The sequence below is a fragment of the Amia ocellicauda genome, chromosome 10 (genome assembly GCF_036373705.1).
Source record: "Amia ocellicauda isolate fAmiCal2 chromosome 10, fAmiCal2.hap1, whole genome shotgun sequence".
Lineage (NCBI taxonomy): Eukaryota > Metazoa > Chordata > Actinopteri > Amiiformes > Amiidae > Amia > Amia ocellicauda.
The window spans coordinates 3,546,307-3,568,668 of NC_089859.1; the positions used below are offsets into that span (position 1 = coordinate 3,546,307).

Here is a 22,362-nt window from a genome sequence, read left to right on the forward strand (position 1 = left end):
TCAGACAGCCTTCGCGCTAAAACCAATAGACCAGTGTACAACAAGAACTGACGGAATTCAGCAGCTTTCCACTTCTGTACTTCGTTAAGTGACCTTGGCTTTCGACTGAATTCTTTTGGCACATGAGTCCGTAAATCATGTCATTCTTCAGACAGCTGATTGATTACAGTGGTACCCGATCCTTTTACCCACAACAGATTAGCCTTCTGGTAACACCAAGACGCACAAGATGCCTATGGTCTAATGGAAATTGTGAGACCATGCCTATGTTAAGGTCGCTAAGTGGTGAGGATCCAGGGTGGTGGTCTTGGTCCCTCATTTCTGCAAAATCAATGTCTGTCCTCAACGTAGCATTGGTCTCCGGCAATGTCATCTTGCCATCTCATACCCCTCCTGTCCCCAGTTGTCACATCCATGATAACCAGTATGTGCTTTGATATTCTTGACAAACGCACGAGCAGGTGTGTCACAAATCACTGACGACAATTTGGCCTCATAATGTTTCCCACTGTATGAAATTCCTTCACCCTGAATTAATTTCATCTCTTGTATGAAATCATACAGAAACTCTGAAACGTTGCCAGGTTTGCTTGGACCACAGAATGTTCCGATTGGAAATGGTTCTTTCCATGGAAATGGTTCAGACTGAGCATCCCAAGAATTGGCCACAATTGCATATTTGTACATTTGAACAGTGGCAGGCCGTCAATATTTATCTGTAGTAACAGTGTTTCTGTGTCTCTGAAAAGTGCTGGAAAGGTGCACAATTTAGTCATTAAATGACTGGAAATACCAACATGGTAATATGATCCCCCTGTGATGTCCTTGATTTTGTAACTTGTCACTGTACCTAACAGAGTTCTGGCATCTGTAGGTAGGGATGGATCATCTTTGCCAATTATAACTAATAGATCTGACAGTGCAGCATTTGGTACTTTATATTGAACTGCCCATTGTGCAGTACTGTCCTTAATGTCATCATCTGTGTCTGATTCTGGTTCTGTGTTGTACAAACGATTGTCAGTCTCAAATGTTGTGCTGTTGAATAAGGGCTGTGCATTTAAATGAAAAATGTTGTCGTGTGTTCTGTGAGTCAGAATCAGAAATGAAATGTGATATAGATGGCTCTGAAATAGAAGCACTGTTAGCCACCGATATCTCAGAAAATGGCTCATTTTCTGTTTCATCTGGATGGTTTGCAGATGTATTTCTAATTTGTGCTCGCACTCTTCTCTGTACTGCCCACTATGATGCAGGTTTGAATTGCCCTTCTGGATTCATCATTTGGAGTCTTCATCAGTCTGACAACAATCACAGGATAACATAAAGCCATGATATACATTTAAGTATCATTATTTCTATTATTCGTAGTAGTACTGACAGTCGTAGTAAGTGCTATTACCGAGCACCAGGGCCCGCCGACCACACTGCTGTAATGTATTTGAGACGCGCCAAAATAAATGATACTGAGAAAGTCGGGCGTCCGATGTGTAGGCGCTCACTGCAATACCACCACGGAAGCTTTAAAACACAAAAAAGCACTGGATGCTGTTGATGCTGCTCTGGTGTGTCTGCTAACGCCTTCACAATAGCGCAGCATCTTCAGCAAACTCCTCCCCCGAGGTGCTGCGCTCATGTGTGCGTTAAACAGCCAATAAGAACAACGGAAACAAACAGAAAACTTGTTTCAGTTTCTTCTTTGGCTTCTTCATGAACAATACTGGCCCTCAGTAATACAGATTTACTGGGTACATCACATAAGTCAGCTTTAAGAAAAAAGGGGTCTTTCTCTATCCACATACCTTCATTTTTTATTTTATTTTATTTTACTTGAGAGGCAAATTGTTGGGCCAACGCTGGCCCATGGTTAGCGTGCCAATCGACAACTTGCTAACCAAGCCAACCATAAACCAACGTTGGGCCAACTTAGTTTGCTGTCTGGTGTGGTATTGAATATCCTAAACTCACCCCTATCCTGTTCTGATCAGACCCTGTTCCTCTGGGTATCCGGGTGGCACTCTGGCACAGTGACCCTGTTCACACAGACACGCAGGGAGAGACATGCAGTTCTTCAGTTACTGTTCATTGTTTATCATCATTATCGCCTTTCAGTGTGTTTTCATTTGTGTTCATTTCATATTTTTTGAATTTGTGTTTTATTTGCATTTTAGTGTATTGTTTTTCTTATTACAAAAAATCGTTGTTATAAAGTATACTACTGTAAACTAAAGTTATGTATATTGCATTTGCATTGTTTTATTTGTTCTAACCAAAGTGTTTTTCTCTCTTGAACATGGACATGTACACGGGAGAATAAAAGGGTTAATGAAAACATTTTGGTTCTTTTCATTCATCATATATTTACATTTTTAAAGCAATGTCAGGTGATGAAACATTATCATATTTTCAAAACCTGGTATCTGGGAAGGGTATCTGGAGTCGAAGTGGTTAAGAGGACAATCAAGGTGTGTGTTTTATATTTAAATGTATGTTAACAATATGTTTAGAAGTTTTGAAAAAATGTATAAAGTATTATGTACTTCAATATATAAAAGTGGCCATAATTCACATTTTTATGTTTTAAAAATATCTGAATGTATTTCACAATATGCAATAACTGCAATTTACAGATTTCAAAGTATATTATAAGATACTGCAATATATTTTCCAAAAAAGACAATATAGTGTAATATATATATATATATATATATATACAGTGGGGGAAAAAAGTATTTGATCTCCTGCTGATTTTGTACGTTTGCCCACTGACAAAGAAATGATCAGTCTATAATTTTAATGGTAGGTGTATTTTAACAGTGAGAGACAGAATAACAACAAAAAAATCCAGAAAAATGCATTTCAAAAAAGTTATAAATTGATTTGCATGTTAATGAGGGAAATAAGTATTTGACCCCTTCGACTTAGTACTTGGTGGCAAAACCCTTGTTGGCAATCACAGAGGTCAGACGTTTCTTGTAGTTGGCCACCAGGTTTGCACACATCTCAGGAGGGATTTTGTCCCACTCCTCTTTGCAGATCCTCTCCAAGTCATTAAGGTTTCGAGGCTGACGTTTGGCAACTCGAACCTTCAGCTCCCTCCACAGATTTTCTATGGGATTAAGGTCTGGAGACTGGCTAGGCCACTCCAGGACCTTAATGTGCTTCTTCTTGAGCCACTCCTTTGTTGCCTTGGCTGTGTGTTTTGGATCATTGTCATGCTGGAATACCCATCCACGACCCATTTTCAATGCCCTGGCTGAGGGAAGGAGGTTCTCACCCAAGATTTGACGGTACATGGCCCCGTCCATCATCCCTTTGATGTGGTGCAGTTGTCCTGTCCCCTTAGCAGAAAAACACCCCCAAAGCATAATGTTTCCACCTCCATGTTTGACGGTGGGGATGGTGTTCTTGGGGTCATTCCTCCTCCTCCAAACACGGCGAGTTGAGTTGATGCCAAAGAGCTCGATTTTGGTCTCATCTGACCACAACACTTTCACCCAGTTCTCCTCTGAATCATTCAGATGTTCATTGGCAAACTTCAGACGGGCCTGTACATGTGCTTTCTTGAGCAGGGGGACCTTGCGGGCGCTGCAGGATTTCAGTCCTTCACGGCGTAGTGTGTTACCAATTGTTTTCTTGGTGACTATGGTCCCAGCTGCCTTGAGATCATTAACAAGAGCCTCCCGTGTAGTTCTGGGCTGATTCCTCACCGTTCTCATGATCATTGAAACTCCACGAGGTGAGATCTTGCATGGAGCCCCAGACCGAGGGAGACTGACAGTTATTTTGTGTTTCTTCCATTTGCAAATAATCGCACCAACTGTTGTCACCTTCTCACCAAGCTGCTTGGCGATGGTCTTGTAGCCCATTCCAGCCTTGTGTAGGTCTACAATCTTGTCCCTGACATCCTTGGACAGCTCTTTGGTCTTGGCCATGGTGGAGAGTTTGGAATCTGATTGATTGATTGCTTCTGTGGACAGGTGTCTTTTATACAGGTAACGAGCTGAGATTAGGAGAGTCCCTTTAAGAGAGTCTCAGCTCGTTACCTGTATAAAAGACACCTGGGAGCCAGAAATCTTGCTGATTGATAGGGGATCAAATACTTATTTCACTCATTAACATGCAAATCAATTTATAACTTTTTTGAAATGCGTTTTTCTTGATTTTTTTTTTGTTATTCTGTCTCTCACTGTTAAAATACACCCACCATTAAAATTATAGACTGATCATTTCTTTGTCAGTGGGCAAATGCACAAAATCAGCAGGGGATCAAATACTTTTTTCCCCCACTGTATATATATATTAAACTATATTGTGATGTTTTGAGAATGTATTTCTATATATTGCTTAATTCTGTGTGTGTATTTTCACATCCCTGTTTATATTATGATGTAATTGTGTTACTCTGTTGTATAGTAGAGGACTCTGGTCATGCCAATAAAGCTCATTGTTGAAACTTGAATTTGATATGTTTTGTCAAATATATCTCATTATACAAACACAGCAATAATGTATATATTTGAAAATATATTGTATATAAGCTATTATATGTTCCAGGACAATATATTGTAAAATAGATGGCAACATGTTTATACAGGGGGGCCTCACAGTTCGTCGTACAAGAAGGAGAAAGGCTTTCTGAAGAGTATGAGTCAGCTGGGGTATTTCTAACACACACAAGCCTAATGGACAATCCGATCCGAGGATCGCAAAAGGGCATTTAGCTCATGAATAATGTGCACTAGTGATGTGCTTTGCATACTGTCCTTCAAATATGTTACTGTGCGACTTGAGTCTTGTGTGTCTGCGGTGCACTGTAAACACTGACATGTCGCTGCCGTGTCACAGATCAATTCGCTTTTCATGTAAAGAAGCACCTTCCTGCCGCTGTCCATACGACTAAGGAGGCCGAAGTCAAAGCATCTCACAGTAGCACCCACGGGTGTCCTGCAGTGAACTCAATCAGTATCATTTTCCTCCAGGTTTCTGGGCCCAGCCGCGTCGCATCCCCGTTTCATTGGAAGTTCTTTCAATCGCATTGCATTCAAAACGGTCTCCTGTATTTAATACAAAGTTGAGCCATGTACCCTGATAAAACAGTGGCCAGCAGAGCACGCACACCTGTGCTAATGGAAGAAGCTGATTTAGACGTTCCAGAATTCATGATTCGATTGACATGGATGTTTTTTGCTGAAATAAATATAATAGACTTTGTGTTGTTTAGTGTAACAAACGTCTGCTTTCAGTTTTGTTGCATGTGATGTTCCTGTCAAAACCGTTATGGCTTTAATTGTGGCTATTTGTTTGATACAGCATTATATTGAATGAGCTGCTGTGACACTGTAGGGGATGTTTGGTAACTGAGAATTCAAAACGGCAATGTACCCAACCTGTCTAATGCACACAGACGAGCTCAGTTCACAGGAGTAAAGCTTTCAACAACAACACAAAGGCTTTTATTAGGGTACATGGCTCAACTTTTCATCCAATAAAGGAGACCCTTTCCAATGCAATGCCATTGAAATACCTCACAGTGCGTGAATAGCATCGGCCGTCTAAGCAGCTTCCCTGGATAACTGATGTCTGGTGCAAAAACTACCTTTTCAATTGTACTGGTTCGCATGGGGTTCAGGCGACTCCCTTGTACCCAGAATGCAGTGAACCTGTTGAGAACAGGTAACAATTTGTGCACAAGGTGTATTCATGGTGTCCTGGTTTCCAGCGTTTGTTTGCGCTGAAGCCTGTATGAAATGATGTAGTCCTAACCTACGAAAACAAGACAGGAGAAGTGTAGCCATTGATGCCGTGTTTAATGATTATTAAAGCAAAACGCTGCTTGATTGGCGTCTCAGTCCAAACCCGGCTCTGCTGCTCAGCCGCTGAAGACCCTGCTGTGCGATTGCGCTGCACCTGCGGCCAGAAAGATATCGGCGCATTTACAGCACAAACCGGCACAACCGCAGCGTGATGACAGTAGCAATGCAATATCTCAAGAGCCATGTCGGCCCAAACCACTGCCACCACCTGGATGCATTGGCGTTTGATGGGGTGCAGTGACGACATCGCTGATCATTAAAAAGTGAATGTCTAAAAAACTGTAACTGCGCCGATGAAAACAAGTAGGGCACCAACCGGCACAAACGAAAGAGACTGTTTTGGTGCGATTTGGAGGTTGATGGGGTGCTGCGTGACGTCACAGCTCATAACATGTAATCTTTCATATCTCGGGATCCATATACCGGCCCAAACCAATGCATATATTTGTATTCATATTCTGAACACATGGGGTGCCAACTTCACAGAGTCGTAATAGCACCCACAGGTGTTCAGTTCTGCAGTGAATTCAATCAGTATCATCTTCCTCCAGGTTTCTGGGCTCAGCCGTGTCACAGTCTGCTACAGGGGACAAGAGCTGTGTTAACTACATGGACACAACACTGTCCACTGCGCTGTCTGCAGAGCTGTAAATACAATGTCCCGCCAGGACTGTCCCAGCCCGGTGTGTGTGAAACTAAGGGTTTCTTTATGAGAACAGCACTAATATGTACAGATGCGCACTGAGCCTTATTGATCTCCATTGACATCATAATCGGACAGGAGACGTAGTAGTGTATTGATCCAATGCATTTCTCATGCAGCGATTTAATCGTAACATAAAAAACGAGCAATCGTCTTTACGTCCGCGTCGTGAGCACGTAGCACGCAAGCTGTGCGTCAGATTGAGCGCGTCCTGCGCAATAACGAGCGAGCACATGGACCTTCACTGGCACTGTGCGCCAAATGGCCATCACACTGCGCCACCATGAAGGCTTTCTGAGGAAGATTGCGCAGTCCGCAGACACAGTGGTAGCGATGCGCAGGCGGGGGCACAACCTGAGCAGATCTGATTGGAAATATGAAGACATGTCTCACTGAGGCAGCGACGTGCTGTCGTGTGGGAATCGCTCTGCGTACGAGCCCGTTACACACGGCAGGACAGCATGTTTACTTGTGTAGTTTGCATGACGGACAGCATGTTTAGCTGTGTAGTTTGCATGACGGACAGCATGTTTAGCTGTGTAGTTTGCATGACGGACAGCATGTTTAGCTGTGTAGTTTGCATGACGGACAGCATGTTTAGCTGTGTAGTTTGCATGGCGGACAGCATGTTTAGCTGTGTAGTTTGCATGACGGACAGCATGTTTAACTGTAGTTTGCATGGCGGACAGCATGTTTAGCTGTGTAGTTTGCATGACGGACAGCATGTTTAGCTGTGTAGTTTGCATGACGGACAGCATGTTTAGCTGTGTAGTTTGCATGGCGGACAGCATGTTTAGCTGTGTAGTTTGCATGGCGGACAGCATGTTTAGCTGTGTAGTTTGCATGGCGGACAGCATGTTTAGCTGTGTAGTTTGCATGACGGACAGCATGTTTAACTGTAGTTTGCATGGCGGACAGCATGTTTAGCTGTGTAGTTTGCATGACGGACAGCATGTTTAGCTGTGTAGTTTGCATGACGGACAGCATGTTTAGCTGTGTAGTTTGCATGACGGACAGCATGTTTAGCTGTGTAGTTTGCATGACGGACAGCATGTTTAGCTGTGTAGTTTGCATGACGGACAGCATGTTTAGCTGTGTAGTTTGCATGACGGACAGCATGTTTAGCTGTGTAGTTTGCATGGCGGACAGCATGTTTAGCTGTGTAGTTTGCATGACGGACAGCATGTTTAACTGTAGTTTGCATGGCGGACAGCATGTTTAGCTGTGTAGTTTGCATGGCGGACAGCATGTTTAGCTGTGTAGTTTGCATGGCGGACAGCATGTTTAGCTGTGTAGTTTCATGAGGGAACTCGTGAGTAGCGCAGGCGGTGGCGCTTGCGCAGTGCATGGCGCTGCACACGGACCTGAGGTTGCAGCTGCTCTGCTGTTCCTGTGTCTCTGTGTTGCTGCCGCACCGTCATCACTGCTGTGTGTAAGTGAACTGCCACGGTGTCGCCCGTTCATGTGGCGGTTCATATTGACAGACAGGCCTCGATCACTTTCGGCCACCTCGACCAGCGGGTGTAATTTTGCTCCCGGCCCAAGACGCACATATGAGTAAGGTATGAGTAAGGGGCCCAGGACGCACATGTGAGTAAGGTATGAGTAAGGGGCCCAGGACGCATATGTGAGTAAGGTACGAGTAAGGGGCCCTGGACCGGAAGCGTGCTTTCCGGGACACCCGAGCAGTCACGCGTAACCATGGCTACATGGCGTTCTTTCGGCGCTGTGACGTCACAGTGGATCGAGAGAGAGTTTGGCTCTCCTTGCGACAAGCCCGCAGTTCCTGAGCCGCTCTTCAAGAGACCGGACGACCTCTCCAGTGCGAGCCTAGACGTGTGCGGCAGTAAGAGACAGAGGGACAGAGAGAGAGCAGGACTCGGAGGACGTATAGTAAGTTAAAGTGATTCCTTGTATTGATCAGTGGTTTGTAAATATAAATGTTACTCCTTTAGTGGTGGAGTGGTGAGCGCCACCCAGAGGGGGGTGTGTGTGTCATGTCCAGTGTTCAATTCTTTAATTATTTCTCTACCCCTGCCCTCCCCTTCATAGCAGGACTCTGACCAGAGTCTCCTGTGTGAAACCTGTTCAGCGAGAAAAAGTATCTGGACATTTTCATTGTAATGTCCTTTTGCTTTTGCCCAATAGGTATTCTTACTGATCCCCAGAGAAGATGAGAATTTATTCCATCTTGCCCGCGGTGGTGCCTGCAGCGGCGGTGTTCGTGGCCTGGTGGTGGTGTAGGCCACGTAACCAGGGGCCCGCTAGCGAAGACAGCGCCTCAATTGTGGATCAGAGCTCCTCCCAGGTGCAGGACAGTGCCGGAGAGGAGGACGGTGCCGGAGAGGATCTGAGCGAGACGTGTAGCCTCCCTGCCTCTTCCAATGAAGACAGAAACTTAATTGTGGAGCAGAGGTGCTCCCAGGTGGAGGACGGTGCCGGAGAGGAGGACGGTCCCGGAGAGGAGGACAGTCCCGGAGCGGGGCAGATCGAGATGCACAGCCTCTCTGCCCTCTCCAGCGGAGACACCCCCAGCATCGTGAATGAGAGCTGCTCCCAGGTGGAGGACGGTGTCAGAGAGGAGGACGGTCCCGGAGCGGGGCAGATCGAGATGCACAGCCTCTCTGCCCTCTCCAGCGGAGACACCCCCAGCATCGTGAATGAGAGCTGCTCCCAGGTGGAGGACGGTCCTGGAGAGGAGGACGGTCCCGTAGCGGGGCAGATCGAGATGCACAGCCTCTCTGCCCTCTCCAGCGGAGACACCCCCAGCATCGTGAATGAGAGCTGCTCCCAGGTGGAGGACGGTGCCAGAGAGGAGGACGGTCCCGGAGCGGGGCAGATCGAGATGCACAGCCTCTCTGCCCCCTCCAGCGGAGACACCCCTGGCATCGTGGATCAGAGCTCCCTGGACATGTGGCAGGTGTGTTTAGCCTTTCAGGGACCTGACAGTTGTCCTGTCAGTGTGTTTGGCTCGGAGGCTTGTCCAGTCTTATATGTGTGCATGTATGTGTTTTTCTTTAAAATACTATTTGTCAGTAATAACCCTAAGGGGCAAAACTATTGTGGGGCCACGCTTGTGCTGTTGTCTTTCCTCTTCACATGAAAGTGCTCCATTTGCAGGATGCCCAGGAGGACGTTTTTGTGTCCCTGGACGACCTCGATTGTCTGGAGCAGCAGCCAGATCTGGATCTGAAGACGGGTCCACCGCCACCAGAGATGAGGTCCTTCTGAACACTTTTAACTCCATTCCTGTGATTTTTAAGCAAGTTCTGAATGTCAATGCATGATGTAGCGAAGCAGAAACGATAGATTATTTGACCTGAATTGTGATTTATTTATGGCAAAGTTTCAGACTCTGGATTAACTCTCTCTTGCCCCCCGCTCTCTCTCCTGCAGAGGCGATCGTTGCATGGACTTCGAGTGCATGGGCCTCCTGGGGCGAGGAGGGTTCGGAAAGGTACGTCCCAGTCACCCGAGGCACCGTGGGCGCAGTGCCGGCAGCTCTAAGAGAATGTGGAGACGCTTCTGAACTGTTTCTGACCCTTTTTACCCTCAAATGTATTGAAGAATGCCCGTGTGCAGAGTGTAGATCCTGTGGCTGAGAGAGGGAGTCGCTCATCTGCACTCTGTCCTTCTCTGACAGGTGGTCCTGGCTGAGTACAAAAAGAACGGAGCGATGGTGGCAATCAAGGCCTTGAAGAAATCGGACATCGTGGCCCGTGGGCTGATTGACAGGTATGGCTTCATCCGTGTTCCAGTGACGCCTCTGGGTCTGTGTCTGCGTCTTCTGCGCCCCAGCTGTGTCTACACGTACGTTCACACGCTATCCGTCGTCTCTCCTCAGCGTCCTGTGTGAGAAGAGGATCCTGGAGGCGTTGATAAACGAGCCCTTCGTGGTCGATTACTACGGCTCCTTCCAGACGGCCCATCACGTGGCCTTCATCTTGGAGTGGGCTCCGGGGGGAGACCTGAGGCCGGGCATCTACACGGACATGTACTCCGAGCCCCGGGCCGTGTAAGTGACGCTCCGAGCCGCACGACGTGAGTACAGAAGCGGAGGACGCGCGATGTAACTGCTTCTCTTGTCGTCCGTCTCTTTTCCTGGACAGGTTCTACGCCGCCTGTGTGGTGCTCGGGCTGGAGGCGTTGCACAAACGCAACATCGTCCACAGGCAAGTCCCCGCTCGTCAGACATGCGCACGACACGCACAGTGCACGCGATGCACCGTCTCGCTGAGTTCAAACCCGTGACGCTGTGTTTTTATCGCAGGGATCTTAAGCTGGAGAATCTGCTGATGGACGCAGACGGCTACGTCAAGCTCGGAGACTTCGGCCTCTGCAGAGAAGGTGCATCAAAAATAAACCGTATTGATTCCCTGCTCTGGCACGTCATGTCTGATTCACACCTGTCCTGCGATGCGTTTCTCACCGACTCTCCGTTTTTCTTGCCAGGGATGGGGGTCAATGATCGGGCCAGCACCATCTGTGGGACGCCCCAGTTCATGGCCCCAGAGATGCTGACCCAGCCGTCCTACACCCGGGACGTGGACTGGTGGTCCTTTGGGGTCCTGCTCTATGAGATGTTGGTCGGAAAGGTGGGTTTCAATCGCACCAGGTCCGGTTCTTGGTGGGATGGCGGTTATTGCCGCCATGAGTGTGATTTTGTGTGCTATGAGCGATCTGCTTTTATAAGCCACGTCTCGGGCGTGAACTGACCAGTTTGTGTCTCGGTATGTTGTGAGTATTCAGAGGTTCGGTCGGGAGTGTCCCTTTAATGTCCTCTCTGTGTCCCTTTGCTGTAGATTCCCTTCAACGGTCGCGATCACAAGGAGCTCACCCACAGCATTGTCCACGACATAGTCCACTACCCCCGGTTCCTGTCTGCCGAGGCCGTGTCCATCCTCTCAGGGGTCAGTATCGGCTGTTCTTTCTTGTGACGAGCTCTTGCCTGCAGTTTGTGCCTCGCTGTCCTGCTGACCAGCCGTGATGAAGGCGTGTCTCTGTGATTTAACCGTGACGGAGTTGGAGAGAGACCCCGTGCCGGTGGCAAGGCACACGCGCTCACTGGCACTGCCAACTGCGAGAACTGCTCTCTCGCAGCACGTCTGAACTGCGGGTCCGTCGATGGACAATAACGAGCCTCTCCTTGTTGTTTTCAATCCGCAGCTCCTCCAGAAAGACCCCAAGAGACGCCTGGGGGCCGGGTGGCGAGGGGCGCAGGAAGTGAAGAGGCATCCCTTCTTCGAGGTACGTGGCGCAGGCAACCGCTTCACCGCCAGGGAGTAAAATGAACACCGGGTGAATGCGGGTAGATTTAGCCAGTGGCGGGTACATCGGTCAATCTTCCCAGCCACTGTGGCGGGCAGCCAACAAGTATACGGGAACTTTTAGTTTCTCCTCGCGTATTGGTCGATATGTTTCAAAATACAAATTCTTTTGAGGTTGTAGTGTTGGTATCTTAGTTGATTTGGCAAACCGCAATATCATGTTTTTGTTTTTTAATATATGGCAGTCGGACGTATTTCACAGAGAGCAATGAAGCAGAAGTAAGGTGGTTAAGGATGTGGAAAAATAATGACTTTTAATGACTTTTCAAAGTCATAATTACTGACTTTGTAAGAACCTGGATCAGAGTGTCAATGCAACTATTATAATTCTAAAACAAAGTCCATATACGCACAGTCGGTGCAATTCTGCAGATCTGCGCATCTCTGCGGAAATCTGCACTCCAACGCGCCCCATGGCTTCCTTACAGACAAACACAAACCTGTATAATGTGTGCAGTGCAATTAAACTACCATGAATCTACAGCTGATATGTTAACCCACCAAAAAGCCAAACACCCTTCTGCAACACTAGCAATGACAGAAAAGGAAAGAGGAGCAACAAACACATCATTCATATTACAGACACAGCAAGCTGTTGCTATTTATATTTTATTTGCTGTAACTCGAGCGCACATATAGAAAAATATATTGGTCGGTCAGTTACAAATGTGACTGCAAAATATTCCTTTATAAAACAGATAGTCACAACCTTTATAGTTAATTTGAAATTGTGACAATAAAAGGTTGTGCTAATGTCGGGGAACAATATGAGAGGCTGACACGAGGTGCGTGAGAGTTGACAGCTCTGCTGTTATTATGCCATTTCCAAACGGCTTCTAATAATGTTTTTTTACGTAGATATTTATTTACCAAGGTTGTGTTAGATAACTATTCATCAACTGCATCAGTTACAAGGTATTCATTTATGGGAAACGATTTGCGATCGAGACGTGCGGAGATTCTGCTGAAGAGAAACGTGGGTTTGTTTACTGGCGTTTGCGCAGCTGCAGAGCACAGGCCTGGTACTGACCAATGGAAAGGACGTTAGGCACCATATAACACCCCTGTGTCAGTTTAGTGTGTTGATCCAGAGCCCCATTAGCTGCCATGTTATTGCATGTGATTGATGAAATGGAAAACGATGCTCCCGCACACTGTCTCTACTAGCAAGTGTTATAATTTAATCAGATGTAGTGTTTTGGTTAAAGAGCTTATAACACTTGCAAGTAGAAACTGTGTGGGAGCATGTTGTTTCTACCCAGATCCTTTCCCCTCATACGCACCTGTCTAGTCTATACAGGTGTGCGATTAGCTTCTGTTATGGTGATTGATACATGTACGCACCGTCATGCATTTCTGGTGATGTTTGCCTTTGGCTGGTAAAAATACCAAGTGGCTGGTAAGTGTTTTCCTTCTACCAGACACAGTGGCTAGTGGCCAAAAAGGTCAGTGTTATCCCCTGTTCACCGCTCTGTCCCATCCTCCCTCTCCTCTCTCTCGTTCCAGGATGTGGACTGGGCTGGGATGCAGGCGAGGACAGTGGAGCCTCCCTTTCTGCCCCCTGCCAAACGCTTCCAGGCCCTGGACCACTCCGCAAAGCCCATCCTCACGCCGCCGCCTCTCGAGGAGAGAGCACTGACTCCGGAGGAGCAGGACATCTTCAGCAGCTTCCAGTATGTGGCAGATTGGTGGTAATGTTGGCGACACCAGAACAGCAAGACATTAGAAGAGAGACAGACTGTCCCAGAGAGGGACAGAGACAGCCAGACAGACTGTCCCAGAGAGGGACATCTTCTGAACATCTCAGCACTTTTATGCCCGTGTGACTGAGCTCTCTCTCAGGAACGCATCACATTATGTGTGGCTTCAAACTCGTATCATCTCGTCACCCTGCTATCCTGCCCTACTGTAGTAGTAAGAGTAGTGTGTGTGTGACTGCGTTTCACAAGAACCAATGTCAGAGAGTGACGGTGCTGTAAACCCATGCAGTGCTCAACACAGGGCACGTATGACCTGCTGCCCATGAGCTGAGACTGTGCCCAACACACAGCCCCTTCCCTGCTGCGTCCCGAGGGGCAGAGAGGCGCTCGTCCCACCCGGCCCCTGTGGCCCCTCACTGGCGCCTACAGAACATCCACACAGTGTGATGGCGCTGGTGAGAAGAGGAGGGACACCAGCGACAGGAGCCTCGGCCTCCTCAGACCTGCAGACAGAGAGAGAGCCAGTCCGGTGCACCTGGGAAGCGTCACTCAACGTCAGTAGCACTGAGACCAGCATGTCAGCTCATGGGGTGCTCGGCTGTCTCGGCTTGTGAGGGAGACATGTGTGTGCAGGGGTCCGTGTGTCATGAAAGACTGATATCAAAATCCATGTCCACTGAGTCTGGGGGTTTCACAAAGACTTCAAAAGCAAAATACAGGATTTAATCATCATTTATATTTACCTATACATTACTGTGACCTATACATCCAGTAAATCCTACTTAAATTATTATTATTATTGTTCTTATTATTATTATTATTAATACTACTAGTAGTAGTAGTGGTTGTCATACTACTCAATTACTCAATTAGCTCAATAAATTTTTTTTTTAATGTCCTATCAAATAATGGTATAAATACACACCTACATGGAAAACAGGGAGCATTGAATACATGCATGTAATAAGTTGCAGTACAGATGTGTTAACAGACTAATCAAAGCTACATCAGTTATTGATTCATAATATTTTATTCTACACTTTCTTACATTATTATAATGATGTGTGCTTTTGGACACATTTATTTATGTTCGATAGAGCAGGGGTCTCGTGTGGCCCCCAGGCGCCGTGGTCTGGTACATATTCTGTAGTTCCTTTTTCTGTCGCTTTTATTTTTGCCCCCAGCAGGTGTCATTGTAACTCAGTTTTTCTGGTCATTTTCAGCAGCACTATTTTCTCTCACATTGTACCCGGCTCTGTAACGCTGACATGCATGCTCTTTCTCTGATCATGAATAAACCTCAAAAGCGCACTTTCCTCGTCCTGAGGCTGATGTTTTTTCCTTTGGTTCGTGTATCTGTGGGTTTATTTTACGATTAACGGTGCTTTGTGTGATTAAAGAGTCATTTGCGAAATGCGCAGCAGGGTACAATCTGCTTCCTTCCTCTAATCTGCCCTGATGATGATGGACACCGGCTGTAATAGCGTTCGACTGCACCTTCTTCTCGCTGGTGAGATGTTAAATGAGAGACGGCGTGATGAAATAAATCACAAATCATTTCGAACTAGCAGCCTCCTGCCATCGCGCTGATCTCAGGGCTGTGTCTGTACCTCTGTGCCGACCCCAGTCCGCGGGCCACTGGATGAACAATCCGTCTTATTTTCTTTTGAAAAGTAATGTCCTTTATACTGCCCAGTGAGCAGAGAGCAGCCACAAAATAAATCCTTACACTCACAACTACAAAACCCAGGATCAAAACCACTGCCTGTGAAACAGACTTGTGACTTTCAGTTTGCTCTGATTGGTGGCTTGAAAGGAGAATAAATATATTCAAATGTATGAAGTGCCCTCGAAAACAACAATGTTCAATCTCTGACAAGACAGCAATCATTATAATGTTGTTTTTCTATTTTTGTGGAGCTAAAAACAACACAATTGTAAGATGACCTGATGTTTCTGTGATACTGCTCAGCCCCAGTCTCTGCTCTCTCTATTATACTGGAATAACCTGCCTGTTATACCTGACTGGTGACTGTTATTCCTGAAAACAGCGGTGGTTAAGGCCAGGGTTAGGGTTGGGTCCAGGCTACATTATTCCAGGAACAACAGCTACACAGCTAAATCAGGTTGTGTGTTTATATTGCGTCCCAATTGATTGATTTATTTTATTTGATGTATTCATTCACCAACCAACACTGCCTATTCTTTTTATTAAATCCGAGGTAAGCCCTCTGGGTAACAGTGTGATCTAGTTTCCATTCCACTGCAATGACTGGATGATTGATTCAGCTGGTTTAATTAGTTCTGATGATCTTTGTGTCCAGTCTTGACTTTGAGAGGAATTCTACATTCCCTATAAAACCCACAGGACATCGATCGGAAGGAAGGATGCGTTTGATCCGTCCATGGTACGAGCAACAGCAGAGCGCAGAGAAAGGAAGGGAGATTAATTATGAATCATTTGTTTCTATTAATCTATTTAAGTCATCTAGAGTTGGATGATTGTCGAGTGGGAACTTAATTGGTATTGAAAGGTGTACACACCTTTATTTTCCTTTCCAGGAGGAAAGCGTGGCACTGTTTTATCTACTGAATGAGTCACCACTCTATTTCTACACTGGAAGTAGACACGAACGCATCACTGTGACCTGCTATCCCTCATGCATTACTTATATCCTGATACTGACTATCTCACAATATACTGTACCCTGTGTAGAGCAGGAGGTTAATTACTAACGTTGTGTATTTGTGATTCGAATGCAAGGTCTGTTATGGTAATAAACTGGGAGCTGGGTTTCATCGGGATACTGACGGCTATAAGTATAGCTTAGTGGATACATATTTCTATTTAAGAAAGCAAATTAAAGGATTTCTTTCTCTTGATGTCACTGCAGTAATGTACCGGCACTGGTCCAAACTACAGCCTGACACCTGTATTTGAGAAGCTTTTAAAAAATGTATCTATTGGCTGATAAGAGGGGCTTTATTAAAACATTACTCAGTATCTTAGTAACTCTCTGTAATCGTAACTCACGATGCCATTATTTCCACTGGAGCACAGCGCTGTAATTGATGGCAGATGCTGCTTTATTCTCTCATCTGTCCACGAGACGGCTGGTTATAAGGTCAGCACTACTTTACACGCCCTGGCTGTGCAGACCGCGGCTTTAGGGAGATACTGCAGATGAGGATTGAATTCCACGCTCGCTCTCCTCAGCGTTGCTCGTCAGTCAGCCTTTAGCCTCACCCACCCCAAGAGCAGGCGGATGTGACTTTCACATAAACTCTTGTTGTTCCATGAACCCTAATTGAAGATAAATGAGCAGAATAAGAGAAGTTTCTGTAGAATAAGAGCTCTGCCACAAACTGGTCCTTCTTGACTCGCTGTCAGGATGTGCAGACCATCAGAAGATGCAATGCTATAGTCACAGACACACATACAGGTCCTCTTGTATATACTATACAGAGTTAAGAATATCCAATGTAATAAATAAATGCCATTAAACAAAACCACACACCCAATCTCTACAAATAACTTCTGTAAGGGGAAAAGTAACAACTGCAACAAATTACTATCAAATAAATACTGACAAACCAGCTCAATAATTCCCAAGCCGATAGCAATAAGGGAACAACAAACTCTTTCACAGATACCTCTCCAATGTCCCGAAATCCAACAGGATCAGCCGTTTAAAAAGACAATGAGTTCAATCAGAACCCACCCCAGATTTGGGTAGCTAGAGCAAATATCTGGAAAAGCACAAAGGGGAAGTATGTGTGTAAAAATATTATAATTCATAGTTTTTCTTTGTTTGCATAGTTTTTTGTGTGTGTTTGTTTTATATTTATTCACTTTTTATTATTTATTATTATTTGTTATTACATCTGTTACTGGTTTCTTTTGTGCTGAATGTTATTTCACTAGGTGATCTCCCCTGCCCAGTCTGCTCTAACTAGCAAACCTTTTAATTGATGGTTAATTGGATAATTGGGAACAGCTTTTTGCTTCAGTATAAAACTGTGTTTGTTGCAGAAGGGCCATCCTGGAGTGATTGTGTGGGAGGTGCAGTGCTGGAATGAGAGAAGTGAAGAGAAAATTAAAATGAAGACACGAAGACACGAAGACACGAAGACTAAGGAGATAATTAAATAGAAAAAATATTTGACTGGTGGTGTTATGGAGAAATAGGGTTTTTTAAAGAAACGTGCGAAAATGAAGCCTTTAGTTTAGTGTGCTAGTAATTTATTTCCCTGCTATCTACATGTGACTGAGTATAAGTCTCTTTTAATTGTTGTGCTCTTCTCTGTATTTTATTGATTGTATTTACATGAATGTGCTAATTGTAATTGGAAACATCTGCCCCTTTTAAATCTATTGTTTTATGTGAAAATAAAGACTTAAATCTTACATTTCTATGCCAACTTAACTGGTAAAGATCATGGGGAAGGTATTGCAGAAGTGAATTTAGGGGACCCTGACCCCTTAAACAAATCAACAGTGGGGCGTAGTTTGACAGTGACAGTGTTACATATGTCACCTACAAAAAAATGTATAAACTAATGTTCGAAGACATGTAAAATAATGTGGCAAAAACAAGAAACTCAGAAAACCAAGTCATGATACCTGAACGAACTGGATGTCAGTGGATGAAGCCAAAGAGCATCAGACAAAACTAAACCTATAGACTCGAGAGTTGATTTGATTTAAGTGTTTTGTTGTTTAAGCTCAGCTGACCCAGAGGAATTGGAACTTAAAGACCTTAACATCTAGATAAGACAATATACATCACAAGTGCAACACACAGCTTTAAAAACCAGTGGTTTGTCATCCCAACTCTACACTTATTTAATGGTTTAGGTTGAACTTTTTAAGAAGGTGATTCGAAGTGGAAGAACGCCTTAAAGGTTGGCCAGTCCAACTGCAATAAGGGCTTTATTAGGACCCCAATTCAGAAACACTCTCAGAGCTGAGCCTCTGCCTCTGAGGAGGGGCATTGTGGGAGGTTTGGGTCTAGAGTATTAAGTCATAACAGAAGACATCTCTGCCTGTACAGGGAAACGCCTAGCACTGCCCACGTCAAATGTGGGTCAATATTTCTGTCCATGTAAAGTATTGGGATTTGCTTAAAATAAATACAAAATTTTATTATATAATTATCGTGCATAATAGGTCATTGTGCATCACACACACATGCTGCGATTACTGTTATTATTAAGACAACGGTCAACAATAACTCCTAATAAAACAACCAGAAAAGTACACACACATCTGAAACATTATACCTGTTCTTAATTTTGCTCTGTATTTGTTTGGGGTTTCGTAAGGTATTATTATTAATACTAATATATGTATACCTGCTTTACAAATCTGTTTCTCCTCTTGACCGATTTTCTTCGTTATCAATCAGTGCTTCCCCATTTACTCAATTGCAAAACAATCTCATTGCGTTCATGTATTGTCCTCTAAATACACTGGAGACACGGGTTTCATCCTGATCACGGCACCGGTTTCTGTTGTAGGAAATGCAATAATCTGACGGTACTTTAATTAAGACCTCGATGTATTCAGCTCCACTGCAAACAGGACGTTTCTTTTTGTTCCCGAGAGCGTTTATATCCAATACGAACAGTACTAAGACTACTACTAATCATCATATTAATAATGCTAACAACGTGTGTCATTTAAGCAAAACTATAACCGGCTGAGACTGAATTCCTACAAATAAAAGACTGTTTTTAAACGGTGCTGGTGTTGTAATCTACACCTACAGGCCTGATAACGAATGAGGGGTTGGCGGGACTCGAGTGGTTGCAGGAGTCCAGTGTGCTTTGTGTTTTGTCTGGACACGGGAGCTGTCCTTCAGCACCAGAGCAGCCCGCACCGGTGGACAGACACACCGGTGGACAGACACTGTGGACAGACACACCGGTGGACAGACACTGTGGACAGACACACCGGTGGACAGACACACTGTGGACAGCTGGCGTTACAGACGGGTGTCCAGTCCTTCAGGACAGCTGCATTAGAGGAGAGACTGAGGCGCACCTCTCCACAACCGAGGATTTGACAGCTGTTGTGCGTCTAGGACCACAACACAACTTTCACCAGGACTATACAACACACATCCTCCACTAAACACACGTTTCGTTCACATTCAAAACGAGGACATTGACGGTGCGATCTGAATTGGTTTACGGGACTGACATGTTTCAAATGACGTGTTTACCTCTAGAAATCGACCCGCCGCCCTTCCAATGTAAAACACACGTGTAATCCAGGGAAGACATTGCTTTAAAACACGTTTTCGGCTGTTTGCTGTCAGTCCTCCTGGTGATTTAGTGTATAATGCCAAACCATGCCCTGTTAAGTACAGCAAGACAGAATGAACCCTCTCAACGAGCGCGTTGTGCTATTTTGACGTTTGAAATCTCACCAGGTGCATCATCTGCAGGGCGAGTTGTGTTCAGCATCCCGGTCCAGGCCAGCGGGACGCTTTATCCCTGGACGAGGACAGACGGCCGGGATGTGAGAGACGCACAGACGAGGCGCAGCTGATGGACGTGGCCATCCTTTACCGCTACCCGCTTTCGCACAGCCAGACCGAGCCGGTGAATAAATGAATGAAATGGGCGTGGAGGGGGGGATGAATGGAGATGGTGTGAATGGGGAAGTGAAAGTGGAGAACCAGCCGGAGAGCCGAGCGAGAGCGCAGGCGCCTGCACCCCCCTCCATCTAATCAATTTCTCAAGGTGTTCTCTGCAAAGCTGAAGATGGCGACAGACTGAAAAGGGGATCAGAAGGGGGGAAATCAGGATGGTGAGAAGCAAATACAGCCTTTTGCATCAGAAGCGGAAGAAAAAATAAAAGCGAAGCTCTTGGCCAAGGATGCCAGCTGTGCGATTTGATGTTTGCGAGTGCGATGCGTTTCCCGAAAGCCGCTGAAGGGATGTCAAAGATGATGAAGAGGATTTTGCAACCTTCTGAAATGATGGGTGTATAGGGAAGATTTTGTCGGGCTTTTTTTTTCCTTTGCAATGGATCGTCCTGAAAATTAGACGCAGAGGAGGGGAGAGTGGATTGATTTCTTATTTCAACACACGAAAAAATGCTGCCCATCATCATGTTGCAAAGGAGGTAGGTGACATTGTTTGGGGGAAAAATTGGAGAGGAGAAAAACCAACCGGAGATCGCTTTTGTCTCCCCCTAAAATATGATCAGGGGTGCTTGGATGTATCGAAGGGAAGATGATGCCGTGTTAAAAATCTGTTGTGCACCCAAACAAAACGACAAACCCTGCGCCGATTCCGAGAGGGCACAGAAATGGCGAATGTCTTTGGCATCCCTCTTATTTTTCACTGTCCTCCTTTCTGACCACCTCTGGTTGTGTGCTGGAGTGAAGCTGAGGTCCAAGGAGAGGGGCTTTCGTAAAGCGTGGAGCAATGCAACTGATGGGGTTCATCTAGTTCTCAATGAGGAGAAGTGTGATATTTTTCTAAGCAATTCGACCAAATCTGCTGCTCCAAGTCCTCATTGCACTGATGTCCACAACCACCCAGATCTGGAGTCAGCCTGCACCAAATTGCATTTGCAACAACCAGGCTTTGGATCTTCATTTTCCACACCATCATCGTTCTCGTCACAGTTACTACTGGCTTATTTTAGGAATTTTAGCCTTTCCTTTTGTGATTCTTATACAATCTCAGATTTGCTGTTGGGGATGGCTAACCCAGACAGTTTGAATTGCAGTCTTCACAACCTGATTTGGGATTTGGGTAGCGGCGCTGGGGACGACGGAGATCTCTGCAGCACCTGCATCCAGGCATACACCAGGCTGGACCAACACGCTCAGGAAAAATACGAGGAGTTTGACTTCCTCTTTCTCAAGTACTTATCAGAGGAATATTCAGTCAGATCATGTATAGGCGACTGTAAGGTAAGTCCCTACTACTTGTTGGCATCACAGTTTGGATTCTGTCTTAATACGTTTTTATGTATTTCTCATAACAAACACAATGCAATAACGGTGAATAAGTGTGAATTATCGTGTTGTTGTTTGATTCATTTGTGTATTAGACTAGTGTAAACTTTGTATCAAGACTTAATCTGCAAATGGGAGCTGTGGGGATATTGGGAGTGTGTTTGAATTCCTCACAGAAGTATGTAAAGCTGCTTACAGGAACGGACATTAGGATCATTCATTATTTTAATGTCTCTAACATCTTTCTGGCAAAACTGAAAGTTTATCTGAGGGCCAATGATGTGCGCACTCACACTGCACACACAAGGCCAGGTTTACAATCAACTGTGCATCCCTGGAAAGAAAGAGGTGCCCATAACCACCTCTCCAGGGGTGTGGGAGATCTACTGGGCATTTGCTTGGTTTGTGAGTTGAGTTGGTTTGGGTTTTACTATCACCATATATGTCTGTTTGAACAAAAGGTTTTGGAAAATCAAGTCAATTAAAACCAGACTGGCCCGTTCAGAAACAATACAATGTGGCTGCTGGCCTCGAAAGTGTGTATCTCTGTGAAAATCCAAACATGGCTTCGTTAACCAGTAGTATCTCATCCTTACACTAATCACCGTAGAGCTCGTCCCTGTCACTACACTGTGGCTGCTGTAGATAAAATAGTGCGGACAGCAGAGAAAGAATATCTACTACAGGCCTAATGGCATTTCATAGAGCCCTGTGTTTTTACATTCAAGTCCTAAGTGGTGTCTCATGTTGTTGCACGGCCAGAATGGATGCCATCTTTAGCTCCAGGCATGTGTCAGTGTAAATGGAGTAAATCACTGCAGTACAGCTTAATGTCTC

The 22,362-nt window shown here is 45.4% G+C and overlaps 2 protein-coding genes across 2 annotated transcripts in view; both read left to right on the forward strand.

Moving 5' to 3' along the window:
* The first annotated feature begins 7,791 nt into the window (after nucleotides 1-7,791).
* Nucleotides 7,792-14,848, forward strand: LOC136759734 (serine/threonine-protein kinase N2). The gene is made up of 12 exons (XM_066714737.1): nucleotides 7,792-8,412; nucleotides 8,668-9,439; nucleotides 9,640-9,740; nucleotides 9,916-9,976; nucleotides 10,163-10,254; nucleotides 10,364-10,534; nucleotides 10,629-10,691; nucleotides 10,790-10,866; nucleotides 10,972-11,114; nucleotides 11,322-11,429; nucleotides 11,686-11,766; nucleotides 13,353-14,848. The coding sequence occupies exons 2-12, from the start codon at nucleotides 8,693-8,695 to the stop codon at nucleotides 13,539-13,541; spliced, it is 1,833 nt and encodes a 610-aa protein (XP_066570834.1). The 5' UTR covers nucleotides 7,792-8,412; nucleotides 8,668-8,692; the 3' UTR covers nucleotides 13,542-14,848.
* A 5,394-nt stretch (nucleotides 14,849-20,242) lies between these two features.
* nalf2 (NALCN channel auxiliary factor 2) overlaps nucleotides 20,243-22,362 on the forward strand; it is a 126,775-nt gene continuing 124,655 nt past the window's right edge. Inside the window, exon 1 of the mRNA XM_066714738.1 lies at nucleotides 20,243-21,480. Coding sequence (XP_066570835.1) covers nucleotides 20,758-21,480 — 723 coding nt within the window. The 5' untranslated portion in view covers nucleotides 20,243-20,757. The remainder of the gene's footprint in view (nucleotides 21,481-22,362) is intronic.